Consider the following 16054-nt stretch of genomic DNA (forward strand, 5'->3'; position numbering starts at 1 on the left):
GCAAATAAAATGAAAAAAAAAACAGACAATGTGATTTTCTGGATTTTTTTTTCTCAGTTTGTCTCCCATAGTTGAGGTCTACCTATGATGTAAATTACAGACGCCTCTCATCTTTTTAAGTGGTGGAACTTACACTATTGCTGACTGACTAAATACTTTTTTGCCCCACTGTATAAGAACTAGGGATTGAAAACTGTGGCATGAGCACCCAAAAAGGAGGTCACAAAAATATATGATCCCCTAAAAAAGGCCCCCCAGCATCAGTCCCAATAATACACTCTTGAACTCACAGCACCAGTCAACCCATTACACCCCTTGGTGTCCTGCACCAGTCCCCCATTACACCTCTGGACCCAACAGCACCAGTCTCCCCATTACACTCCGAGGCCCCCAGCACCAGTTCCCCTAATACACTTTCGAACCCACAGCACCAATCCCCCCATTACACTCCTGGATGCCCAGCACCAGTCCCCCCATTACACTCCTGGACGCCAAGGACCAGTCGTCCCATTACACCTCTGGGCCCCCAGCACCAGCCCCCCCATTACACTTGTTGGGCCCCCAGCACCAGCCCCCCCATTGCACTCGTGGGCCCCCAGCAATTCCCCCTATTGCACTCCTGGGCCCTCAGCACCAGTCTGCCTATTACACCTCTGAGCCCCTAGCACCAGTCCCCTCACAACTCTCCAGGGCGCACAGCACTAGTCCCCACATTGCACTGGGCCCCCAGCACCAGTCCCCCCCATTACACTCCAGGGCCCCCAGCACCAGTCCCCCATTACACTCCAGGGCCCCCAGCACGAGTCCCCCCATTACACTCCAAGGCCCCCAGCACCAGTCCCCTCATTACACTTCTGGGCCCCCAGCACCAGTCCCCTATTTATACTCCAGGGCCCCCAGCACCAGTCCCCTATTTATATTCTAGGGCCCCCAGCACCAGTCCCTTTATACTCTGGAATCCCCCAGCACCAGTCCCCCATTACACCTCTGAGCCCCCAGCACCAGTCCCCTCACAACTCTCCAGGGCGCACAGCACTAGTCCCCACATTGTACTGGGCCCTCAGCACAAGTCCCCCCACTACACTCCAGGGCCCCCAGCACCAGTCCCCCCACTACACTCCAGGGCCCCCAGCATATATCCCCCCATTACACTCCAGGGCCCCAAGCACCTGTCCCTTTTTAAACTCCGGAGCCCCCAGCACCAGTCCCCCATTACACATCTAGGCCCCCAGCACCAGTCCCCCTATTTATACTCTGGGGCCCCCAGCACCAGTCCTCCCACATTACACTCCGGGGCTCCCAGCACCACCTCTTGTTCCTACACTCCAGCACATAACCTCACTTCCCCCCATGTAGCAGCCCTGCCATACAGCAACTTCCCCACACGTTGGCGCCCGGTCTCTACAATAGCTGACTGTAGTGTATTGGCGCGCACACTACACCTCCGGTCTGCAGGGGGCGCACACCACGTAACGGAAAGTGCTAAGAAATGTCACGTGACTGCTGAGAAGCACGTGACTGCTCCATCTCCTCACACTTGGCGGGTTAGCTCCATTCCCGTGTCTGGGCTCAGCAGCCGGTAGCACGGGTTGCGGCTGTTCTCTGTGGCACTTTCACAGGAGCCGTGTGTAATGCGGCTGGACTGAGCACAATCGTAAATCGCGGTGCTGCTAGTGTCGCGGTGTTTGCCCGGTGACAGCTCGGTGCTTCTCCGCCAAATTCCTCCAGCCACCGTTGTGAGCAGTGTGCCGTGCTGGTCTCCCGTGACGGTTTCCCCCTCTTGTAGAAATAATGTGGATATTGGGACCCCATGTCGCACATCTATGAAGAGAGGCAGACAATGATTGCAGCAGGGGATTTGCAGGAGTTTGTACCTTCTGGCCGAGACCACAGCAAGCAGCATCCTAATGCCCTGAACCTCCAGCTCCGGCAGCTGCAGCCGGCCACCGAGCTCTGGTCCTCGGACGGGGCGGCGGGACTGGTGGGATCCCTGCGGGACGTGACGATCCACGACAAGAGCAAGGTACTCTGGGTGTGAGGGGAGCGGCGTGGGTGGTGGGAGTCAGGGTGATCGTGAGTCATCATGTACCCGCTGGGAGTGTACCACGTAGTGACTGTTACCATGTGCCCCCCACCGGTAATGTACCACGTATTGATTGTCACAGGTGCCTGCCGGTAATGTGCCACGTAGTGACTGTCACTAGATGCCCCCCTACGGTAACGTGCCATGTAGTGACTGTCACCAGGCACAGTCTGGTAATGTACCACATAGTGACTGTCACCAGGTGCACGCCGTGGTAGTATACTGCCTAGTGACTGTCACCAGGTGCGCGCCGTAGTAGTATACTGCCTAGTGACTGTCACCAGGTGCGCGCCGGTAGTAGTATACTGCCTAGTGACTGTCACCAGGTGCGCGCCGGTAGCAGTATACTGCCTAGTGACTGTCACCAGGTGCGCACCGGTAGTAGTATACTGCCTAGTGACTGTCACCAGGTGCGCACCGGTAGTAGTATACTGCCTAGTGACTGTCACCAGGTGCGCGCCGGTAGTAGTATACTGCCTAGTGACTGTCACCAGGTGCGCGCCGTAGTAGTAGTATACTGCCTAGTGACTGTCACCAGGTGCGCGCCGTAGTAGTAGTATACTGCCTAGTGACTGTCACCAGGTGCACGCCGTAGTAGTATACTGCCTAGTGACTGTCACCAGGTGCGCGCCATAGTAGTATACTGCCTAGTGACTGTCACCAGGTGCACGCCATAGTAGTATACTGCCTAGTGACTGTCACCAGGTGCGCGCCATAGTAGTATACTGCCTAGTGACTGTCACCAGGTGCGCGCCATAGTAGTATACTGCCTAGTGACTGTCACCAGGTGCACGCCGGTAGTAGTATACTGCCTAGTGACTGTCACCAGGTGCGCGCCGTAGTAGTATACTGCCTAGTGACTGTCACCAGGTGCGCGCCATAGTAGTATACTGCCTAGTGACTGTCACCAGGTGCGCGCCGGTAGTAGTATACTGCCTAGTGACTGTCACCAGGTGCGCGCCGGTAGTAGTATACTGCCTAGTGACTGTCACCAGGTGCGCGCCGGTAGTAGTATACTGCCTAGTGACTGTCACCAGGTGCGCGCCGTAGTAGTATACTGCCTAGTGACTGTCACCAGGTGCGCGCCGTAGTAGTATACTGCCTAGTGACTGTCACCAGGTGCGCGCCGTAGTAGTATACTGCCTAGTGACTGTCACCAGGTGCGCGCCGTAGTAGTATACTGCCTAGTGACTGTCACCAGGTGCGCGCCGTAGTAGTAGTATATTGCATAGTGACTGTCACCAGGTGCGCGCCGGTAGTATACTGCCTAGTGACTGTCACCAGGTGCGCGCCGGTAGTATACTGCCTAGTGACTGTGAACAAAAATGGAGGGCACCACTGGAAAGAGGGGTTCACCAAAGACTAGTCAAAAATATGTGACAAAAAAAACAAAACAAAAAAAACCAAAGCGACCAGCCTATGAATAGGGAACACCACATGTATGAGTAAAAAATGTATGAAGTTTATTGAATACATCCAACACAGACATGGAATAACACAGACTCCATAAAAACATTTAAAAACATGTGGAAAAGTGGTAAGTCAAATCATGAAATAATGATATGATAAACCTCCCACATCAACAGACCCCACAGACAATGTATAAATGAGCACTATAAAGTGTCTAATGAGGAACAGTCTCTAAAACAAACAAATGAAAAAGGGCATTAAACATGAAAAATCAAAATGCCTAACTGGTTTGGAAAGAGAACTATTCCCAGCACCATGAATATATTAAGCACATATGAAACCCCTGAACTGGCATCTATGTACTCACTGATGTAGTTAATGAGCACACAATCCTGTGGACTGCATATAACAAAAAAAAAAAAAAAAAATGAGCAGATGAATACAAGAATGGAAAAATATAAAGAGCCCATATGGGACAGTAGTACTAATGCCCTTGCACCTCTAATAAGGTCGTTGCAGACATACAGACCACAAATGGCAGAGACAATGAAGGCAGAAAAGGTCAAATAAACCAAAGCTCCATAATATGCCAGTGCATATGAAAAATAAAGTGCCTGGTGCTTCTGTGGGATGAGTGTGCGGGGGGAGCAAACCCCACGCGTATCGCCACCAGAAAGTGGCTTTCTCAAGGGAGAAATAAAGCGCTGTAACCATGAATGTGTTGGTCATATAAATACCCTAAATACAGGTGAAGTATAATGAGATGAGAACCTTACCAACATAGGGCGGCGAGAGATGCATGTGGCCGGGGCCGTCTTGTCAGTGTTACGACGTTTAGCAATAAAGTTCTTTGAAACAAACCTCACTGAAATAAAGCGGCCGGGTAATATTGCAACCACGGCCATTTTGTCAATGAAAACCGCTGACAATAAAGATAAATGAACAAGCCGCGCATGCGCAGAGGCGAATTTGCTGAAGTGAGGCCACAAAACGCTAATAGAAAACTAAACAATATTTATATGGCATCTATATATAAACAGATAAATAATAACAAATGCTATGCGCTTGTACAGATGTCCAAATACTGCATATGCGAAAATAAACGACATATGCACCACAGACGCCACCACAAATATATCAAAAGATGGATGCTGAATATTACACAAATGAGTCTAAAGAAAAATAGATAATCAATTATGATTTATTATAAATAAAACTTTTCATGCAAAATAAGCAATGTTTTTATTTGTTTTAACCCTGTTTTGTTATATGCACATATATAAATTGAAACCCATAATGCCAGAAAAGTGTATTTAGTAGTCTACAAAGGACTTGTTTTGTTGTATAGCAATGGCACATTGATATGTAAACATCCAGTCAAAAAAAGCCTCTAAGATGCATGTATGGAATTCAACACATGTGAACACGAGCCTATTTGAAAAATACATTTCCGGCCAGAAGAAAAATAGATAATCAGTTATAATTCATTATGAATAAAACTTTTCATGCAGAATAAGCAATGTTTTTATTTGTTTTAAACTTGTGTTATATACACATATATAAATTGCAACCCATAATGTCAGAAAGGGGGGAAAAAAAACCAAAAAAAACTATCAAATAATTCATGAATACATTGATTTTAGCGTAAGTCCATATGCCCTGAATAAACATTAATTGTTTTGCAGAAAATCAACACGCAAAACACTTGTACACAATCATAGTCCATAAGAATGGACATAGGACCATTGACTTGTATTTCACATAAACATGCTCTGCTGTAATCACAAATAACACGCAAGCTGTAGTGCTATGAATGACTGGATATAGTAGTCAACTGGCTAAAGGATGGTGCTGTGAATAGCTAGATATAATGGTCAACTGACTGAAAGATATTAACAAATAAACAGTTTGCAGCCAAGACATAACCAGCCAGAATATAAAAAGAAAAAAAAAAAAAAAAATACTAGTATATCCACACTGGTGTGGTCAAAAAGATAGGACCATAGAGTGATACTATGAATAGTTAGTCAACTGACTTGACATGTGGACCAAGAATATAAGGTCAACAATTAACAGCAAATGACTTCAAAAAGGCAACTTCAAGGAAAACCCTCAAAAAGAAGCACCACAGGCAAAAAAAAAAGATGATGAAATAGTCCGCCTCGAAGAGTCCATGAATCTTTTTACAAAAGAAGAAAGTGGAGATTTGCTAGGTCGATTTTATACTATTCCAATTAAAGGTTATCAAAAGTCCTGGAACAATAATCCTTGGAACAGGCCAGGACCCCAAATGGTCACCTGGAATACAAGGAAAGAGAAGTATAAACATCCAAAATTATCCATAAAAGCCGGAGAATAAAAGCTCTTCATTTAGTCCCTGTGGTGCCATGCTTTTTAGATTATAAATCCAGCGCGACTCTCTACGGAGCAGTTCTTTTGTTGGATTCCCACCACGAATATTGCTCTGTATTTGATCCACTACTAAAACCCGTAAACCCTGATGCCTGCCCCCATGATGATCCAAGAAATGGCTCGCCACAGAGGTGATAGGCTTACCCTTCTCACGATCCATTTTGGCCTTGTTCTTGTTTGAGATGTGCTGTTGCACTCTACGTCTGAGTTCTTGACTGGTTTGGCCTACGTAGATTTTAGGACACTGGCAAACAAGTAAATAAATCACATTTCGAGATTTGCAATTGGAATAGTGCCTCAATTGGATTGTGCCTGGAAAAATAGGGAGTGTAATGGTATCAGAAGCAATCATAAATGGACAAATGGTACATCCACCGCAAGGAAACGAACCTGATAGACGATGTCCAGTACCAATCCTTGTTGTTGGTCGTTGGAAATGGAAACAAGTAAATAAATCACATTTCGAGATTTGCAATTGGAATAGTGCCTCAATTGGATTGTGCCTGGAAAAATAGGGAGTGTAATGGTATCAGAAGCAATCATAAATGGACAAATGGTACATCCACCGCAAGGAAACGAACCTGATAGACGATGTCCAGTACCAATCCTTGTTGTTGGTCGTTGGAAATGGCTGGTAGTTAAATGATCCTTCAAATTCTTAGCCTTTTTGGCTATTATTTTTGGTCTATCAGAAAGAAAAGGTTTTAATTTAGTTTCATTCAGTAGGATTCCCCAATGCCTATCTAAGGCTGTGTGCACACGCTGCGGATTTTGCTGCGGTTCCGCAGCGGTTTTGGCCGCTGCGGACCCGCAGCAGTTTTTGCTGCGGTGTACAGTACCATGATTCCCTATGGGAATCAAAAACCGCAATGCAGACGGTGCGGAATTTTCCGCGCGGAATATCTGCGGTTTTCAATCCGCAGAAAGAATTGACATGTCAATTCTTTCTGCGGATTCCCCTGCGGTTTGCCATCTCCTCCATTGAGGAGATGGCAAACCGCAGGGCAAAACCGCAGAGCAATCCGCAGGTAAAACCGCAGGTATTTTAACCTGCGGTTTCACCTGCGGATTTTACAAAATCCGCGCGGATGAATCCGCACATAATCCGCAGCGTGTGCACACAGCCTTATATTTGATAAATCTCACGCCACTGGTTGTTATAAGGGGTGATCAAATTGATAGTACAGGGGGAATTTCGAGATTTAGGTTGACGCAATACAGACCTCTCATTGATCAATGCTCTCTGATATGCCTGAGAAATTACTTTGCGTGGATAGCCCCTTTCTACAAACCGATTGGTAAGATCTCTAGCTCCTTCTCGGAAATCCGAGTCAGTAGTACAATTGCGTCTTACCCGCAAGAATTGTCCCTTAGGTATGTTGTTACGCAAATGTTGAGGATGAAAACTGGAAAAGTGTAACAAGCTGTTTGTTTCAGTGGCCTTCCGGAAAAGCTTGGTCTGAATGGCATTATCAATTTTCATGATTATCAAATCCAAGAAATCCACAGTCTCATTTGAAAAAGAAGCTGTCAAAGAAATATTGAATGGATTAATGTTAAGCTGCTCTACAAAATGATGACAATCCTCCAATGAACCAGTCCAAAAAATTAGGACATCATCAATGTACCTGAACCAACGATAAACGCTGGTTCGAAAAATGGACAGGGGGCGCACCTGTGTCTCCTCCCACCAACCCAAAAAAAGTTAGCATACGATTATCTATTCTTCTGGGTGCAAATGTATTATCCAAATAGGCTCGTGTTCACATGTGTTGAATTCTACACATGCGTTTTAGAGGCGTTTTTTGACTGGATGTTTACACATCGATGTGCCATTGCTATACAACTAAACAATTCCCTTGTAGACTACTAAATACACTTTTCTGGCATTTTGGGTCGCAATTCATATATGTGCATATAACAAAACAGGGTTAAAACAAATAAAAACATCGCTTATTTTGCATGAAAAGTTTTATTTATAATCAATCATAATTGATTATCTATTTTTCTTTAGACTCATTTGTGTAATATTCAGCATCCATCTTTTGATATATTTGTGGTGGCGTCTGTGGTGCATATGTCGTTTATTTTCGCATATGCAGTATTTGGACATCTGTACAAGCGCATAGCATTTGTTATTATTTATCTGTTTATATATAGATGCCATATAAATATTGTTTAGTTTTCTATTAGCGTTTTGTGGCCTCACTTCAGCAAATTCGCCTCTGCGCATGCGCGGCTTGTTCATTTATCTTTATTGTCAGCGGTTTTCATTGACAATATGGCCGTGGTTGCAATATTACCCGGCCGCATTATTTCAGTGAGGTTTGTTTCAAAGAACTTTATTGCTAAACGTCGTAACACTGACAAGATGGCCCCGGCCACATGCATCTCTCGCCGCCCTATGTTGGTAAGGTTCTCATCTCATTATACTTCACCTGTATTTAGGGTATTTATATGACCAACACATTCATGGTTACAGCGCTTTATTTCTCCCTTGAGAAAGCCACTTTCTGGTGGCGATACGCGTGGGGTTCGCTCCCCCCGCACACTCATCCCACAGAAGCACCAGGCACTTTATTTTTCATATGCACTGGCATATTATGGAGCTTTGGTTTATTTGACCTTTTCTGCCTTCATTGTCTCTGCCATTTGTGGTCTGTATGTCTGCAACGACCTTATTAGAGGTGCAAGGGCATTAGTACTACTGTCCCATATGGGCTTTTTATATTTTTCCATTCTTGTATTCATCTGCTCATTTTTTTTTTTTTTTTTGTTATATGCAGTCCACAGGAGTGTGTGCTCATTAACTACATCAGTGAGTACATAGATGCCAGTTCAGGGGTTTCATATGTGCTTAATATATTCATGGTGCTGGGAATAGTTCTCTTTCCAAACCAGTTAGGCATTTTGATTTTTCATGTTTAATGCCCTTTTTCATTTGTTTGTTTTAGAGACTGTTCCTCATTAGACACTTTATAGTGCTCATTTATACATTGTCTGTGGGGTCTGTTGATGTGGGAGGTTTATCATATCATTATTTCATGATTTGACTTACCACTTTTCCACATGTTTTTAAATGTTTTTATGGAGTCTGTGTTATTCCATGTCTGTGTTGGATGTATTCAATAAACTTCATACATTTTTTACTCATACATGTGGTGTTCCCTATTCATAGGCTGGTCGCTTTGTTCTTTTTTTTTTGTCACATATTGCATAGTGACTGTCACCAGGTGCGCGCCGGTAGTATATTGCATAGTGACTGTCACCAGGTGCGCGCCGGTAGTATATTGCATAGTGACTGTCACCAGGTGCGCGCCGGTAGTATATTGCATAGTGACTCACCAGGTGCGCGCCAGTAGTATACTGCATAGTGACTGACCAGGTGCGCGCTGGGAGTGTACTGCATAGTGACTGTCACCAGGTGCGTACCGGGTAGTATACTGCATAGTGACTGTCACCAGGTGCGCGCTGGTAATATACTGCATAGTGACTGTCACCAGGTGCGCGCTGGTAATATACTGCATAGTGACTGTCACCAGGTGCGCGCTGGTAATATACTGCATAGTGACTGTCACCAGGTGCGCGCTGGTAATATACTGCATAGTGACTGTCACCAGGTGCGCGCAGGTAATATACTGCATAGTGACTGTCACCAGGTGCGCGCTGGTAATATACTGCATAGTGACTGTCACCAGGTGCGCGCTGGTAATATACTGCATAGTGACTGTCACCAGGTGCGCGCTGGTAATATACTGCATAGTGACTGTCACCAGGTGCGCGCTGGTAATATACTGCATAGTGACTGTCACCAGGTGCGCGCTGGTAATATACTGCATAGTGACTGTCACCAGGTGCGCGCTGGTAATATACTGCATAGTGACTGTCACCAGGTGCGCGCTGGTAATATACTGCATAGTGACTGTCACCAGGTGCGCGCTGGTAATATACTGCATAGTGACTGTCAAAAGATGGCCTCCGGTAGTATACCACATTGTGATTTCACCAGGTGATGGTTCGGGGTCTCCTGACCTCGCTGTCTTGCAGCATGGGTGATGTGAGACACCAGGCCATCTGCCCTGCCGCTATGGCGGTGGTCAGCGCACAGCTCCACTCTGGGAGCAATGGGAACTCCTTTCATTTGGTGTTGGTGCTGTGTGGTGGCCATTGTTGCTGTGGTTTTGTGCTGGCGGAGCAGTCTGGAAGATCCCAGTCCGTCTGCTCTGCTGGTGCATTGCCACTGTGGTGGTCGGCGTACAGCTTTGCTCCGTTAGGGCGGTAGAACCCACTATGAGGTTTGCCGTGATGTGGCAGTGGGCATCACACACTCTGATCAGAATGTTAAACTAAGATCCTCATGTTCAGTTATAAATTTTTGCCTAGCGGCATTAGATCAAGTCATGATTTTTGGAGGTGCGGTCCGTGCTTTTTTTTTTTTTGTTTTTTTTTTTTGAGGTATTCGATGTAAAATTAAGACTAAAATAAAAAAAAATCACATTATACTCCCATTAACACCTAATCCCCTGCAGGCATTGTCCCCTGTAAACAAACAAAAACATCAATATCCTTCACCCGTCCGAAGCTGAAATGTTACTTCCGGTCACAAGTAACGGGAGATGGGACTATTACTTTCATCAACCTATGCCTGCTGTTGCTGATAACAGTGAGAGATGGAGGCGGCTGGTGGGAGTATTCATCACCTGACGCCTGTACTATAAATAAATAAAAGCGTATTTTTGATAGCTAGCCAGGCAAAACTGACAGCTGTGGGCTGCAACCTTTACCTGTCAGCTTTAGCAAGGCTGGTTATCAAGAATAGAGGAGACCCACACTTCTTTTTTTTTTTTTTTTTTTTTTTATTTAAATAATATAACAAATGATGTGGGGGCCCCCCCCATTTTTGACAACCAGCCAAGCTAACACAGACATCTGGGGGCTGGTATTCTCAGGGTGGTAAGGGGCCATTGACATTGCCCCCAGCCTAAAAATAGCATCCCACAGCTCTGCCCAGAAAAGGTGCATCTATTAGATTATTATTATTATTATTATTATTATTTATTGTAGTATTATTAATAATAATTTATTTCTATAGAGCCAACATATTCTGCACTACTTTACTTTTTAGCGGGGACTCGTACAGACAATAGACAGACAATAGACATCACAGCATAACAACAAACACATAGATCAAAACAGGAACCATTAAAGGTGGCTGGTAATTGCTTTCATTGTTCAGACCAACCATAGTGTAAGAAATCTGGTGTTCATGTAATGCTGCATGAATCGGTTATCGGCCTGAAAATGAACAGTACAGACACAGAGGGCTATTAAACACATAAAGCGTGTGAGAACATGATGCGAGGAACCTGGTTATGGTAAAAATTTTGAATGGGCAACACAGATATAATTAGATTAATTTGTTGAGGTGGTTGGCCAGTCTGCAGAAATGCATTTTTGGGGCACGTCTAAAACTGTGGGTATTGGGAATTAATCGAATTAACCTGGGTAGTGCATTCCAAAAAATTGGCGCAACACATGGTCTTGAAGACGGGAGTGGATGTTCTGATTATTGAAGATGTTAACCTCAGGTCATTAGCAGAACGGAGGGCACGGGTAGGGTGGTAGACTTGAGACGAGGAAGGAGATGTAGGGTGGTGCTGAGCTGTGGAGTGCTTTGTGGGTGAGGGTGATAAGTTTTGTACTGGATTCTGGAGTGGATGGATAACCAGTGTAATGACTGGTACAAGGTAGAGGCATCGGTGTAACGGTTGCTGAAGAATATGATCCTAGCTGCAGCATTCAAGACACATTGGAGGGAGGAGAATTTGGTAAGAGGGAGACCGATTAGTAGAGAGTTACAATAATCCAGACGAGAATGAATAAGAGAAACAGAATTTTTGCAGAGTCGAAAGTAAGAGGGTTGAATTCTAGAATTGTTTTTGAGGGGCAGATAACAAGAGCGAGCCAGTGATCGGATGTGGGGAGTGAGTGACAGCGCTGAATCAAGTATGACCCCAAGACAGCGGGCATTATGATTGGGGCACCGAGGAGGAAAGCAAGGCCAAGCTAAGCCACAGAAAACCAGAGAGGTTGGTAACGAAGAGGATTGCAGACCCCTGATCCTATCCACGCAACTAGCAGCAGCCGTGGAGCGTACCTACGATGATTCTAGACGCTTCGACACAGACGGAGAACTAAATAAGCCTAAAGCAAGAAAGGAGAAGTCTAAACTTCCCCAGAGCAGACCCCCAAGCATATATTGTCGGTGAGACAAGATGAAAACACAAACACAGGTAGGAAAATAGGCTCAGCAAACGATGGGGCCTAAACTAACTAGACAGGACAGGAAAGGAAAGACACTGTCTGCATTCACGCAAAAAACCCTGCAAAAAATGCCCCACACGTCTGATAGAAAAAATACTGAAGTCGCTAGACTTCACCCACTCTGGCCTCTCTTTGCTCTGCTTCCAGAATATACCAATCTAATAAGGGACAAAAACAAACTGGCACAAACGGTAACATAAGGATGGAAATTCAGCACAGCCCCAGCCGGGGCTGGCTGACCACACAAAACTGAAATAGACAAAACCAAATCAAATGTGAACAATAGCAAAAGAACACTTAGCTTGAGCATGCAGGGACTGAGCTGGAAACTAAGACCTCAGGAGGCAGGAAAAAATCACCAGCAGGGAAGGAGGGAGTCGGCTGTCTTAAATCCACACAAACTCCCAATGTCCAGTCGTCGTCCTCATTATCAGGTGGCAGGCCTCTGTTAATTAGATCAGCTCCATTACCTCCTGTAACCACCAGAGAGAGCCCGGAAAGAGAACTCGCGACCCCTCTGTCAATATAACCATCTCCACTACCTTCACCAGTAACCAGAGGTAGGCCAGAAAGTGAATTCACAACAGTGCATGTTGCTGGGGAGTAATGGTAGAACCACACATGGAAATGGCAATGACGGACGCAGGTAGGTTAGTAGAGGGAGGAAACACAAGGAGTTCAGTTTTTGACAGGTTCATCTTCAGATAGGGGAAGATCATGATGTTGGAGACAGCAGTAAGACAGTCACTGGTGCTTTGTAGTAATACAGGCATGATGTCAGGAGAGGAAATGTATAATTGAGTGTCATCAGTATAGAGATGGTACTGGAAGCCAAATCTACTGATTGTTTGTCCCATAGGGGCAGTATACAAGGAGATTTTTTTTTTTTTTTTATATGTAATGGATGTATGATTGCATGCTTAAAAGAGGAGGGAAAGATACCTGGAGAGAGAGGTTGAATATTTTTGTTAGGTAAGTGGTAACAGCAGTGGAAAGAGACTGGAGGAGATGTGACGGTATAGGGTCACTGATTCAAGGGCATGAAGATGCAAGGAGCCTGATCATTTCGTCTTCTGTGACGGGTTCAAAATTAGTGTGAGCTAGATGCAGTGGGGGAGGGAGGACAGTGCAGGGTATGAGGGGATTGGGAGAAAATTTCCTGTCAGATATTGTCAATTTTTTCTTTTAAGTAATTGGCCAGGTCGTCAGCGTGGAGATCCGTGGTTGGGGCCTGCACTCTTGGGTTGAGTAGGGGATGAAAAATGTCAGATGTTTCGGGTCATTGGTTAGTGAGATGATGAGGGTGTTGAAATAGGTTTGTTTGGAGAGGTGAAGGGCAGTGTTGTATGCTTTAAACATAAACTTATAATGGATGAAATCTTCGGTTAGGTTGGGATTTTCTCCACAGACATTCAGCGCACCTGGAGCACTGCTGTAGGAAACGTGTTTGCAGTGTGTGCCAGGGTTGTCTCCATTTGTGCTGAGTTGTTCTCTGTTTAGGAGGTGCAACTTCATCCAGGGCACTTTGCAGTGTTTCGTTATAATGCTTCAGTGCAGAGTCAGGACATGAGAGGGAGGAGATTGAGGCCAATGATGACTGCAAGTTCTTCATAAGTTTCTGGGTTTAATGGCCTGTATGTTTCTATAAGTGTGGAAAGTAGGGGTGACCTGAGCGAGATGGCAGTTCTTGATAGAGAATGAAAGAGGGTTGTGGTCAGAGAGCGGGAGAGGGGAGTTTGTAAAATCATACACTGTTTAAAGCCGGGAGAAGACCAAGTCGAGGGAGTTTCCGTCTTCATGCGTAGGAGAGTTAGCTGCGAAAGGCCGAAGAATATGGTTAGAGATAAAAGGTGAGTAGCAGATGGGGAGAGGGGAAAAGCAATGGGGATGTTGAAGTCTCCGATGATGAGGGTGGGAATGTCACAGGAGAGAAAATGTGGAAACCAGGTGGCAAAGTGATCCAGGAACTGATGAAAGGGACCCGTAGGATGATACACCACCGCCGCTCACTAGGAAGAAGGGGATGTAGAGTCTGGCAGCATTTACCTCAAAAGAAGGGAAAACAAGTGAGGATACTTTAGGGATAACCTGAAAGGTACATTTGGGTGATAGGATCAGACCAACACCTCCACCTGCTGTGTTGTCCAATCTTGGGGTATAAGAGAAGTGTAGTCCACTGTATGACAGAGCAGCAGCATCAGTGGTGTCTAACTGCTGGATCCAGGTTTCACTAAGAGTCAGAAGGTTAAAAGAATCAGAAAGGAAGAAGTCATGGATGAAGGATAGTTTATTACACACTGAGTGAGCATTCCAAAGGGCACAATTAAGATAGAAGGCATGCAGAGAATATTAATGAGATTTGAGGGGTTTCTGAGTGTAGCAGTTGGGGGGTTTGACTTGCTATAACATGAGGGGCCGGGGTTGGGAGAGATATCTCCTGCGACTAGGAGAAGGAGGATAGAAAGAGGGAGAAGATGGTTAAGTGATTTGTGCAAGTGTCTCTTATGTTGGATGGAGGGGCTGAATGTATCTGTGCAATTTATCAATGTGAAAAGAGCATGAGTGCTAGTCATGGGAGAGGACTGAGGGGCCGATATGGATGGAGTGTAAAGAGTTAATGCAAAGACGGCGGATGTGAGTGAGTGCAGCAGTTAGGATATAAATTATACCGATGCATATGGTGAATACTTGTTGCAATCTAAAAATGTACTGGGAATAGGCTTGTTTAAATGACTTACCTGTCTCTTGCACTCTCTAATTGCCATTTATAACTGCAAGGTACTTTGAAAAATGTACTTAGAATAAATATACATAAATGCTACCCCTACATAAATTTGTCCACAAGCTATATATAGGAGGCTAGCTCGTAGATCTATCACTATTTTACCTCGTTAGCAATCAATCAACTAAGTTAAGACAGCAGGAAACAATAAATGTAGTGACATATAAACAAGTTTGCAGGCCTACATGGATCATAAACCTCTTTGAGAAAGTTACATGACCTCACAGCAATAAGGGACAAGCAGAGTAAGATGAATGAGCTATATGTCATTACATATGCTTGATGACATGGAATAGAAGTGACTGGAGACATGCAGGATCTATGCAGTAGTTGAATGAGCTATATACCAGCTATATAATATATATAGATTTCAACCTAGAAGGTGCCAAGATGCGACCGTCCAGGCTGAAAACCACTGGAGAATACGCTGCTGCGAGCACAACATTGGTTGACCAGTGGTGGCATTGTTGGAGTTGCCGTAAGTCCCAGCTGGACCAATGAACTGCGGTGATCTGAGTCAGATCACCACTATCACTGTGAGGAAGAAGTCTCACGGTGCAGTGCTGAGCTCATTGAGGTCACCGCAGATATCAGCAAAGGACAACAAATACTGAACGAACGTGCTCGGATAATGTGTTGTCTAAGCATGCTCGTGTGATTGTTTATTTTACTCACTTATATAGCGCCATTAATTCCATAGTGCTTTACAGACATTATCTTCGCTGTCCCCAATGGGGCTCAAAATCTACATTCCCTATCAGTATATCGTTGGAGTGTGGGAGAAAATCGGAGAATCTTGAGGAAATCCACGCAAACACTGGGAGATTATTCAAACTCCTTGCAGATATTGTCTTTGATTGGATTTGAACACAAGACCCCAGCGCTGCAAAGCTGCAGTGCTAACCACTAAGCCTCATCACTGCGCTTATACGAGTATCTTGGGCGTGATCGAATAATATATTTGAGTCCCTGTGGCTCCATGTTATGCAGCTGTTAGGATTGCCTAACAGCTGCAAAACATGCAGCCACAGGGACTCAAACAT

General features: G+C 45.1%; 1 protein-coding gene across 2 annotated transcripts in view; it reads left to right on the forward strand.

The window, feature by feature from the left end:
* Positions 1-1494: 1494 nt before the first annotated feature.
* Positions 1495-16054, forward strand: part of LOC141049051 (anaphase-promoting complex subunit 1-like) — a 272962-nt gene continuing 258402 nt past the window's right edge. Inside the window, exon 1 of one of the 2 annotated variants that reach the window (XM_073545167.1) lies at positions 1495-2023. In XM_073545167.1, coding sequence (XP_073401268.1) covers positions 1811-2023 — 213 coding nt within the window. In that variant the 5' untranslated portion in view covers positions 1495-1810. The remainder of the gene's footprint in view (positions 2024-16054) is intronic. The other variant, XM_073545166.1, reaches the window with a different exon arrangement.

Source organism: Dendrobates tinctorius, unplaced genomic scaffold (genome assembly GCF_039654945.1).
Source record: "Dendrobates tinctorius isolate UK_male_01 unplaced genomic scaffold, ASM3965494v1 ptg000140l, whole genome shotgun sequence".
NCBI classification, from domain to species: domain Eukaryota; kingdom Metazoa; phylum Chordata; class Amphibia; order Anura; family Dendrobatidae; genus Dendrobates; species Dendrobates tinctorius.